The 12,772-nt window shown below is 40.5% G+C and overlaps 1 protein-coding gene across 3 annotated transcripts in view; it reads right to left on the bottom strand.

Annotated features, from left to right (window-relative positions):
- The window catches only part of CDK14 (cyclin dependent kinase 14), a 720,213-nt gene that overhangs the window by 368,633 nt on the left and 338,808 nt on the right, over positions 1-12,772 (bottom strand). For all 3 annotated transcript variants that reach the window (XR_011256569.1, XM_069587335.1, XM_069587336.1), the window contains exon 8: positions 4,199-4,322. Coding sequence is in view for 2 of the 3 variants with exons in the window: in XM_069587335.1 (XP_069443436.1) it covers positions 4,199-4,322 (124 nt within the window). In the remaining variant the exon portion in view is untranslated. The remainder of the gene's footprint in view (positions 1-4,198; positions 4,323-12,772) is intronic.

Genomic DNA, 12,772 nt, shown 5'->3' with positions numbered 1-12,772 from the left:
CCAAGGTTCCAGACATAGCAGAAACAAGAGTGAGCAAGACAGGCCCAGCCCTTGGCTTTATGGGATTTACAATCAAATAGCACAAGCAAAAAATTAACAGATAAACAAATGACAAAATTATTTCAGGGCACCATAAGTGCTATTGAAGAAGTTGAACTGGATGATTTTTGGAAAGGTGGCCTTTTAAAAAATATTTCATTTATTCATTAAAAAAAATTTTTTTGGCCATGTCACAATTTGCAGGATCTTAGTTCCCTGACCAGGGATCAAACCCTCAGCAATGAAAATGTGGAATCGTAACCATTGGATGACCAGGGAATTCTCAAGAGGTGATCTTTTTGAAAAAGTAACATAGGATCTATCAGCTGTGTAATGAGAAGGAGTCAGCCCCGTGAGAAGCAGGGAGAACAGTGTTCCAGGAAATGGGAAAAGCTAAGTAAGAGGTTCTGATGTGTGGACACATTTAGGGTTTGAAATATTTTTTCCCAAAGATAATGTAAAGATGAACCCTTTTTAAGAAATGAATCTGTATTCTACACAATTTTATTATCTTATTATATACAGATGGGACAAACTTCTGCATTAGGAAAACACAGTGATTCTAAATCATGCATAATTTACTTATTTTCAAATGCATATAGAAAATAAGCATCAAGAAGGTGCTTCAATATGACTTTGTTTACAAGAAAAAAAAAAAAACAGTACAGTACTTCGACCAACTGGAATTCAGAACTGCATTCCGTTTAAATCTGAATGGGTTTACATATAAATTATGATCTGGTTTACTCTGTCCAGCAGGTAAATTATCTTCTGGTTTACTTTGTCCAGCAGGTAAAAGCTCCAAAGGACTAAGGTTGAAATTACTCAATACTGATTTACTACTGCTACTGCTACTGCTAAGTTATATCAGTCGTGTCCAACTCTGTGCGACCCCATGGACGGCAGCCCACCAGGCTCCTCCGTCCCTGGGATTCTCCAGGCAAGAACACTGGAGTGGGTTGCCATTTCCTTCTCCAATGCATGAAAGTGAAAGGGAAGTCACTCAGTCGTGTCCAACTCCTAGCGACCCTGTGGACTGCAGCCCACCAGGCTTCTCCGTCCATGGGATTTTCCAGGCAAGAGTACTGGAGTGGGGTGCGGTTGCCTTCTCCGGAATTACTACTACTCACTACAAATAACAAAATGTTCGTTAAATTATGTGATGCTTTTTTTTTGGGGGGGGTATTAGTGCAATCTATTTTCATAGCACGGGTATCATATTTGTTGTATGTAGAAAGCACATATAATGGTTAATAATTTGCCATTGGTTAATAATATCAGTGATATATAAACACATGTGATGATCAACAATTTATTGGAAGATTAGGAAGTTTTATAAGGTAAAATATCTATATAAATAAATATAAAGACCCTGGGCCACCTCAAATTGGAAGATATGGATCAAGCATCTGAATTCCAGTTTTGTGAGCAGCCATCCTCATACACTCAAGCTTGGGCAAATTTCTAACCGTCTCTGAATTTCTTGCCTCTCTCGAAAGTGTAGGTTAGGATAACTTCCTATGTTTATGAGACAATGAAATAAGAATTTCTAAGGGTCTGGCACACACAACAAACTCAGTAAATTTTAGTGTTTGTCCCTCCCCACCATATATTTTCTCTAATAAAAATAGCATTAACAACACAAGAATTATGCTCATACAGATTCCTTCTGTCTCTTTTAATCAGAATATGATGGTATTTTTCACATTAGAGAAAAAGGTAGGACAAAGAAACTGCTGCTATAGCTCTTGACACATCAAACTGAATTAAGACCCGGGGTTCCTAATTGTTCTGCTGCCTGGAACCGTCCCATTTTGACTGTCTAGCTCCTCCACATCTTCCAGTGTACTGCCTTCATCTGAGACCCAGACACGTGCCCAAGCGCAGTAAATCACAGTTAATTGCATGTCTTAAATTAAAAGACAAAAATGATGCACAATTAATTGGAGGAAATTGTCATTTGGTGAGTGAGTCTCGCTCATTACACTCTGTGCACAGGACGCATGCCAAGTCTGTGTTCCAGGCAAGAAGACTCCCTCTGTGACACTGAGGTTCAACCTTTCTGCAGAGCACCCTGTTCAAACACTTTAAAACACTCAGCACTGCAGCTGGAGTATAGACAGCTTGCTCTGCAAGGACATTCAACACAGGGACGGCACATAACCATGACAATTAGAAAGAACCATAATGTTCAGCGATGAGGGACTGAGTAAAAGGACCAGGCCTTGGCCATTAAGGGAAAAATCTACATTGTATCAAATGATTTTTTCATATTGAATAAGATGAGAAAATGTCCATGACATATTCCTAAGTGAAAACTGCTTACAAAACAGTGTGGGTTTCTTCTTTTGAGGATTACATAATAAATGGAAGAAGAAAAAGAAAGAATGAGGAGAAACAGTGGGAAAATATACAATAAAAATTTTAACGTTTGTAATTTCAGAGTTGTTCACACTCTCTAGATTTTTCTCCTTTTCTAAAAAATTTTCTAAGCTGTTTAAAATTACATTTCAATTTATTTCTGAATCTATTACAAAATGTCAGTTTTAAAGATTCATAAGAATCCTTTAACGTGAACTTACCCATTATAATAAAAAAAGTCATCGTAAAATTAAAAATGAATCCCTAGTAAGCACTTAGATACAATCCTATTATTCCCTTAGTTACACAGACAAAATAAAGTTAATAAAAACTGCATTTTATAAATATACAAGAAAACCACATTCAGCAAAATTAAATGTTTAATATGATAAATTATGCAAACATATACCTTATACTATATATTAAGATAACAGAAGAAAATCACTATGAATTCTTCTTAGTTCAATACTAATATCAACAAACTAAGAAAATATGTTCATGGTGAACATAATAACCTTGAATTTGAGGAGCTGCAAATCTCCCCTCCACACCTCCTCTCTCATCATTTTCTACCCTGAACTGAAACACTTTACATCTAGCCACCTGGTATTCTTCTGATGCTAACACTTGACAACAAACAACTTTCTAGCTCACATACACACACACAGTTTCATAATTTTCCCCAAATAAGAAAAGAACAAAAAATGTTCTGCAATGTATCACCAATGATGTTAACTTTTGCTTCAATTTTAGAAAAAAAGAATATACAAAATGCAAGAGTAGATTAACTCCAAAGATACTGAACAGTCTCCTAACCTTGAGATAAGCTATAAACATTTCCTGCTCTCTTTTATTTCTCGGGGGGGTTGGTGGAGTGGGAAAAGATAATCATATTCTGGCAAAGCCCGCATCTCAATCTCAGGCGTCCTTATGTCCCAAGGGTAATATTTCCATTCCACTCTTAATGGAACAAATTTCTAATCAGAATATGTATCCAAACATAATTGAGGCAATGCAATGCCATCAGATCATGCTGCCACCAGCATTCCTGGTGCTGGGAATCGACTCGCACACCGGGGTGACAGAGAGCGCGGGCAGTGCAGATCCATCAGACCAACAAGCAGGACACAGCAGCTCTGTTCCCCTTTGGGCGCTCAAGTCAGTGTTGGAGGACAGCTTCGAAGCTGGAAGAGACCAATCTCAAAACCTTTCAGAGAGGGATGACTAACAATGGGGCCAGGCCAGGACCTCCACTTTTAAACTGGCATCAGTGTCTTCCTTTACAATTTTTGAAACAACAGCCATTTTTGGAAAGGTTAACAATGCCCTTAGATTTCTGACAACAAACACTACTGAATGTAGTTTATGATGCTCTGAAACTGTCCGGAGGTTTAAAATTCAGGTTTGACAATATATTGGTAATTGCTGAAGCTGGGTCATAAGTAAGGCAGACCCCTTAAGGTGTTCTACTTGAGAATGCATTTGACATTTTCCTAATTAAAAAAAAAAAAGATTTCTTTCAAAGTATTTTATATTCAAAATTATACTGACTTCAACTTTGGAAATATATGAAATCTGACTTGTGCTTATTTAAGACTTTAATAAGCAATGTGGACTTTTTAAAAAAATCCACCAAGCATGATGTTGATCATAAAAAAAAAAAATTTCTTCACTCCTGAAAAAATGTTACCAGGATCTATAATGATAGAAGACGTGCACCTAAACAAACGCAGGGCCTCCATATGCCTGGCATTCTCACAGTGTGGCAAAATAGACTGGTAATTAACTGCTTTCCTACCGAAATCTGCCAGCTTTAACTCCCCCGTGTCACTGATCAGAAGGTTCTGTGGCTTCAGGTCTCTGTGCAAAATATAGCGCTGGTGGATGTAGGACAGCCCTCGCAGCAACTGGAATAAGAACAACTGGAGAGACAGGGAGAGAAAAGTTAGACCATGAACACAGTCCAATGCCACTTTCTACATACAGCCCGCCAAGTACTTGGATTTCCTGAAAATGGGTACCCATCACTAAATCCTCTATCAAACTATTGAAGCAGAATTTGCATACATGTATGAAATTCCCAATGCACAAACTAAATCTGAAAATTTTTAACAACCTATTACGTCAACCCAGAGATCCTTAGCCAGAAAGATCTACAATCCAACCTTTGTTCTAGAAATTAAGTGAAACGTAAAGAAACATTTTCTAAATAATATTTGATTTCCTCAGGTCTGAACTGATGCTTGAGCCAGAGAAAAAAACTATTCAGAATGTTATAAAAGGAAGCAGAATTTTTAAATGTGAATTTAATTAACATATATTTAATTCCATGGAAATGATATAAACATGGTATCCAGTGATTCACTCAATAACATGCTTTAAGGAATAGAAACATAAGATGATTTCAAATAATTAAAACAGAAACAGTCATGGGGTCCAATTATTACTACACTGTAATTACACTGCTTTGGCACATATGGCCACAGAGATTAGGCTGCTGCCTAAAGACAGACGTGTACTTTTGCTAATTACAGAACAGACCCAACCTAAAGGGACAGGAAACACAGAGAACAGAGAAATCAAGAATTCAAGAGCAATAGTTTCATAAGAAATACAATTAAGAAGCGACCAACGGTCTTCTCTGTTTACATTCATATTGGATCATAATAAATATTTTCATTTTGATAACAAAAAATGTGATCCACTAGGCTTTCCAATACTAGGTTTATATATTTTAAAAAAACTATCTTTAAACTATTTACTTGCCAAAATAATCCTAATTGACATAGTTTTTAAAAAACAATCTCCTAAAACAAAACTAAAAACAAGTGGTTTTAAGTGCTATCGATATTGTAGTCTATGTAATCAGCTGGCAACAAAATGCACTTTCTGGGAAATTTTAAAGGAATTAGCTGCCAAATACTGGTAGGATAGCGCTTCCCAGGTGGCAATCGGTGGTAAAGAACCCACCTGCCAATGCAGGAGACATAAGAGACATGGGTTCGATCCCTGGTTCAGGAAGATCCCCTGGAGAAGGGGATGGCAACCCACTCCAGTATTCTTGCAGGAGAATGCCATGGACAGAGGAGCCTGGCTAACTACAGTCCATAGGGTCACAAAGAGTCAGATATGACTGAAGCAACTTAGCATGCATACTGGTAGGATAAGGATTCTAGAATCTTCACATAACAAAGACTGGCAACTCCTCAAGGGCCGTGGGAGCTAACATTTCAGAATATTTTCCAACTAACTAGGGGGCTCTGAAAGCCAAGTAAAATGCTTAGAGAGGGTATATCTTGAAACACTTGTTCAGTTGCTAAGTCATGCCGGCTCTTTGCCACCACATGGACTGCAGCACACCAGGCTTCCCTGTCCTACGCTCCATCTCACTGTTTGCCCAGGTTCATCGAGTCGGTGATGCCATCCAACCGTCTTATCCTCTGTCGTCCCCTTCTCTTCCTGCCCTTAATCTTTCCCAGCATGAAAGCCAGAAGATAAATTCATTTCAAAATCTTTGTATGTGATAATAAGCTATGGTGTTGGGAAGGCCTAGATTCATTTCCAGAATCTAAGTACCAGACACTAAACACCTGTTCTGTGTCAGGCTGGATTAAATTACTGGCTCAAGAATCTCAGGAAGTAAACTTCTTCTGGACTCCGTCTTTCAGTCCTTCCTGTGTAGCAGATGGGGAGACTTAACGCCATCACCAGCAGCTTCCAGCCTCATTCCTCACTTCTAAAACCCCCTGCATCCTGAAGCGGAAAAGCTCACAATTTCAAAGAAAATCCAAATCCCTTCAGTTCGTAAGGGAGAAAGGATGAGCAAATAAAGCCACTTTGTGTTTTCAAAAGCTTTTCATCAATCAGTCACATAGGCAGATCACAACACAAATAACCTGAATTTCAAAAATAAACGGATTTTGAAAGTCTGCATTCTGCAAGGTGCTAGCTGGGACTTACCAGACTGTGATTATCTACCTAACCACAGCAACACATTTTAGTTGAACAAGCAAATGACACAGAGTGCCAGCTGCTATTTGACGCATCATAGAGTATGAATTCATTTGATCTCTGTAAAGAAATTTTTTAAAAAGATTTTTTGAGGTGGACTATATTTTCTTTAAAGTCTTTATTGAATTTGTTACAACACTGCTTGTTTTATGCTTTGGCTTTTTTTGACCCCAAGGCATGTGGGGTCTTAATTCCCTGACAAGGGACTGAATCCGTACCATGTTGGAAGGCGAAGTATTAACCACTGGACCACCAGGGTAGTCCCTGACCTTGGTAACAATTTTAATGGTGATGGTACCACTATTCTGGGCTTCCCTGTTGGCTCAGCTGGTAAAGACTCTGCCTGCAATGCAGGAAGAGGAAAAAAGAGGAAAAAAAATGAGGATTCGATCCCTGCGTCGGGAAGATCCCCTGGAAAAGGAAACGGTGACCCAGTCCAGTATTCTTGCCTGGAGAATCCCATGGACAGAGGAGTCTAGCAGGCTCCTGTAGTTCATGGAGTCACAAGGAGTTGGACACAAATGAGTATACATGTCTGTGCCCACACACACGCACACACACACATCACATCCTATCTGTGTCAGTGACGAGGAAACTGGAATCAGTTTAAGTGCCAGGACTCAAATCCAAGAAATCTGACTCCAAAATCTACTCCGTTACCCACTCTACCCTAGGAATCTTGGCCAGAACGCAAGTAGGCAGTGTCCGCATAGAAGCTGCTTCCTCCAATCGACAGGAAAAAGCACAGGCCCCTAACAGCATGGTCTTCGAGGCCACTGAGCTGAGCCCTGATTCCAGCTGGGTGCCCAGGCATCATTGCTCCACACTTCCCGACCCCAAGCAGCCTCATGCATCCCCACACGCAAAGCATATTGCTGTTCAGCCCTTTTCCCTCATGCTTGCATCTCCTGTTACAGGAAAGCCTTGTCTCACTTTTGCCTGCTAACTTCCCTGTGCTTCTTAGGTCTCTCCTCAAAAGTCCTCCCTGGTGCCTTTGCAGACCCCAGGCCTTCAGTCTCCCTGCAGGTCTGTGTGAGGCGTTCCTCCTCTGTGCTCCGGGGGCAGCTGCTACATCTGTCTGTCACAGGATGGGATTCCCCTGTCTCCCCAGAATGTGTTGCTGTAGTTCAGTCACTCAGTCATGTCCAACTCTCTGCGACCCCATGGACTGCAGCACGCCAGGCCTCCCTGTCCTTCACTATCTCCTGGAGTTTGCTCAAACTCATGTCCATTGAGCTGGTGATGCCATCCAACCATCTCATCCTCGGTCATCCCCTTCTCCTCCTGTCCTCAATCTTTCCCAGCATCAGGGTCTTTTACAATAAGTCAGCTCTTTGCATCAGGTGGCCACAGTACTGGAGTTTCCGCTTCAGCATCAGTCCTTCCAATGAATATTTAGGGTTGATTTCCTTTAGGATGGACTGGTTGGATCTGTTTGCAGTCCAAGGGACTCTCCAGAGTCTTCTCCAACACCACAGTTCAAGAGCATCAATTCTTCGGCGCTCAGTCTTCTTTATGGTCCAGTTCTGACATACATACATGATTACTGGAAAAACCATAGCTTTGACTATATGGACCTCTGTCAGCAAAGTGATGTCTCATTTTTAATATGCTGTCTAGGTTCATCATAGCTTTTATTCCAAAGAGCAAGCGTCTTTTAATTTCAGACTGTTTGCCTCAACCATCTTCCTAATCTGCTCCCACAGCTGACACTCATTACTAAGTAATGTGATGACTAAACAGGATTTAGGGACATCTGCATGAAGCAGATACAAAAAAGAATAGATTCCTGGAATGGGAGTTTCTAGAAGCTAAGAGTAGAAGTGGGAAGACCAAACAGTCCCAAAGGGCTCTTCTTTTAACCCCTTTACTAATTAGTGGAAATATATAATCCTCATGTTAATCCAGAAGCTATTCAAACAGGATAGCAGATTAAAGAGGATTAAGAGACTCAAAGATGCAAGTACACACTCAACTACGACTGTATACATGACAGACTAAGCTCTAAATAAGACAGACACAGCCCCGAGCATCCAATGAGAGCCCCGGACAAATTTTTAGATCCTTGAACAACGCACAAAGCTAAGTCAGAACAAATCCCCAGATAACAAATTCCTTCAGGATTTACGAAGTGCCAACCGTCTGGCAGGTGCTATCATGTAAGAGGGATGCAAAGATGAATAGGACGTAAGATGTAGTTCCTTGACTTGAGGCACTCACAGCCCACTGCGTATGAGAGACACACGAACAGATTCGTGTATCCGTGCTAAGTCGCTTCAGTTGCGTCTGACCTGGGAGACTCTGTGGACTGCAGCCCTCCAGGCTCCTCTGTCCGTGAGACTCTCCAGGCAGGAATACTGGAGTGGGTTGCCATGCCCTCCTCCAGGGGATCTTCCTGAGTCAGGGATTGAACCCAGGTCTCTTACATCTCCTGCACTGGCAGGTCAGTTCCTTTGCCACTAGCCCCACCTGGGAAGCACATACACAGATTAACTGCATTTAAAGAGCTCTGCTGAGCAGCAGCAGTAGCAGCAGCAGCAGCACTATGACCGCTACACAAACAGAGTGTAACTGAAGGCCCACAGGAGGGAGGAAACGTCATTACGCATAACATTTTAGTAAGAAAAGGAGCATTCATTAGATGCACAAGATGAGACCATGTATTATATGACAAACTTCTTGCTTTTTTGAGGGAAAAAATTGAGGAAACCAAGCAAGGAAATCACTAGGCAGATAAATTAATAAGAAGAAAAATTTTAATTAATGAAAAGAAGACAAAATATGAAACTGTAAAACGATGAACACACCATCATCATAATAATGGTGGTGAAAGGGCAATATAATTCACTGAAACCATTAGTAAGGGCTTCCCTGATAGCTCAGTTGGTAAAAACTCCGCCTGCAATGCAGGAGACCCTGGTTCGATTCCTGGGTCGGGAAGATGCCCTGGCAAAGGGAAAGGCTACCCACTCCAGTATTCTGGCCTGACAATATATGAAACTATAAAACCATCAACACACCATCATAACAGTAATGGTGTTGAAGGGACGATATAAGTCACTGAAACCATTAGTAAACTTGGTGCATTTTCTGTTAAACACCTTAAAATGTTATTTCTTAAACACCAAGTTTACTAATGGTTTCAGTGAATTATATTGTCCCTTCAAGGGACAAGGAAAGAGCAGTCATTCTGAGTTTAACAGAATGTGCCATAGAATATTCTTTGGGAATGTTTTGAGAACCCAAGCCTTAGGGATTTCTTTCTTTAGACATACAGGCAAGTATCAAACTGGCCCATGTAAATTTTTAAGAAAGCCACTTCACTGGGTTGTTGTAGAAATCACCACCTAACAAGCTAAATTTGATCTCTATGAAAACCAGAGGGTACTGTGAAAACAAGAAGGACCACCAAAGGAGGGGCCGCATGCAGAGGAAGAAGAAACATCAGCTTTGTTGCTCGCTAATAAAACTTGGTGAACATCGCTGCAATCTCAGGTACTGGGAAAAAAAAAAAAAAAAAACGGAAGACAAACTCACAGTAATTGAAGGTTTACACTCATTTGAAGACTGTTCTGAGACTTTCTGCTAGTCCAGTAGCTAGAACGCTACAACTTCCAATACACGGGGCCCAGGTTCAATCCCTGCTCAGGGAACTAGATCCCACATGCATACAGGCATGCTTAGTCGCTCACTCGTGTCCAACTCACTGCAACCCTATGGACTGTAATCTGCCAGGTTCCTCTGTCTATGGGATTTCCCAGACAAGAATACTGGGGTGGGTTGCCATTTCATCTTCCAGGGAATCCTGCCCACCCTGGGACTGAACCCGTTGTCTCCTGAGTCTCCTGCACTGCAGGAGGATTCTTTACCACTGAACCACTAGGAAGCCCTCTAGACCCCACATGCTGCAACTGAACAAACAAACAGAAGACCCAGTGTGCCGCAGCTACTGCTGCTGCTGCTAAGTCGCTTAGTCGTGTCCGACTCTGTGCGACCCCATAGATGGCAGCCCATGAGGCGCCCTCATCCCTGGAATTCTCCAGGCAAGAACACTGGAGTGGGTTGCCACTTCCTTCTCCAATGCATGAAAGTGAAAAGTGAAAGTGAAGTCGCTCAGTTGTGTCCGACTCTTAGCGACCCCATGGACTGCGGCCCACCAGGCTCCTCCATCCATGGGATTTTCCAGGCAAGAGTGCTGGAGTGGGGGGCCATTGCCTTCTCCGCAGCTGAAAGACCCCCAGTGCTGAAACTAAGACCTGGAGTAGCCAGATATATAAGCAATAAAGAAACGTTAAAAAAGACTCAGTAATTTTATGTATCTTTATAATCTCGTATTCTTTTCCTTTTCTTTTAAGCAAATGAGGAAACTAACGCTCTTAAAGCCCAAGAAACTTAGTCAGTTCAACCATCACACAGCACTTGTGAACTTTCCACTACACCTCATTATCTTAACCAAGGATGATGCTTACTAAACACGTGGATGAATACAGCTATACACCCAATAAAAGCAAAGTGCTTTTATTAAGTGAACCCACATTTGTAAAAGTCTCAATTAATGTAGTATGTAATAAGCAGATGATTCTTGAATGTCTATTTTTGCTATTTAAAATCCTCTTAGAAGTTAATACTATGGCAGCAAGAAGCTTTATATACTGAAGTTGATAAATTAACATATTTTCGTTTCTGTCTGCTTATTTTTCTACTGTAGTAACCATAAGGTCTTCCTAAGAATATTTTGTCCCCTCGGAACATGTTTGTTTTTTTTTTTTTTAATTTAATTTTTACAGCATTGTGTTGGTTTCTGTGAATCAGCCATAATTATACTTATATCCCCTCCCTCTTGAGCCTTCCTCCCTCCCCTGCAGCCCACCCATCCCGGTCATCACAGAGGGCCATACTCAACTTTATGAAAGGAGAGGTCTTCAAATTCTTAGTTATACTCTAGTTCAAATATGTTCACTTTTTGCAATAAGAACCCCAATGGGAAAATGCCTAGAAAAGCAATGACGTGATGAACAAGGACATTTTGCCAGCAGGAGATCTATCTATAACCCTGCTTTCTTGCCATCCCCAGCAGAAAGCAACTCACATCCTCACTGCCATGGCAAATACTGCTTGGGAGTATCCTTAATACTCCTTCTAGTCCCTTCTGAAACTCTTTGGACTTTGAGTAGATAAAAAAACAATATCAAGATACGGCTTTCTATCAGAACATTTAGAGCAAGTTGATTAAAAGCACACACACATCATTGGACTCAGGAGGTTATATCTGTTACTCAGAAGAATTACTGGCACTTGCAGTGAGCAACAGATTTGTTACCTTCCTCATCCCCCTTCAAAATCTAAACATGTCTGATTTTGATGCTCTTTGTCTCAGTGTTTACAATCAGATTTATGAATGGTCTGAAAGGCATGCATTATTTAATGTATAAGGGTCCCTTTAATATGAGACTAAGCACGGTGAACATCTGCAGATTTTCTAGGCAAGGGTTCACTATCTTCAAGGAATGTCCATCATCTCTTAGGGTTTATTGGAGCAACTAGCAATAGATGAAAGGCCTGTGGACAGCGCTAATTCTTCTTTTTCAAGAGTAAAATGTCAGTACTGTTTTTCACTGACCATGCCATAATTTTTTTTTAATTGGAGGATAATTATTTTTGCAATCTTGTGTTGGTTTCTGCCATACAACACCGAGAATCAGGCATAACTATATATACAGAGAGAGGCAGGATACATATACATATACATATACATATACATATACATATACACCCTCCTCTTGAGCCTCCCTTGCACTCTGCAAGTCCATTCTCTACATCTGTGTCTCCATTCCTTCACTGCAAATTAGGGTAATCAGTACCGTTTTTCCAGATTCCATATACATATATATAGCTTTAATATATTTGTTTTCCTCTTTCTGACTTACTCCACTCTGTATAATAGGCTTCAGGTTTATCCTCCTCTCTCCAACTGATTCAAATGCATCCCTTCTGATGGTTAATATTCCGTTGTACGTCTGCACCACAAACATACCACGACTTCATCCACTCATTGAAGAGCACTCATTCTTACAGAGACAGTCAAGCGACTTTTCTGTCACTTGTACACCAAGGTTAAATATCCATTATCTTAAGTTACTCACCTCAAAAATGATAAATTTTCTCACATGCCCTTAATATTTATCCAAGCTATAAAATTGTCTCATTTCATAATTGTATGGATAACAGAAATAGAAGAGACTCTGCAATTTAAGCAACTGTAATAACTGCTGTTTACTAAGTACTTTATAGTAAATTAATCTTCCCACCAATTCTGCTAGGCAGATCCTATTATCTTTATTTCACAGATAAAGAAATAAAG

The sequence above is a fragment of the Ovis canadensis genome, chromosome 4, assembly GCF_042477335.2.
Source record: "Ovis canadensis isolate MfBH-ARS-UI-01 breed Bighorn chromosome 4, ARS-UI_OviCan_v2, whole genome shotgun sequence".
NCBI classification, from domain to species: domain Eukaryota; kingdom Metazoa; phylum Chordata; class Mammalia; order Artiodactyla; family Bovidae; genus Ovis; species Ovis canadensis.
This window is presented reverse-complemented; position numbering and strand designations above follow the sequence as displayed.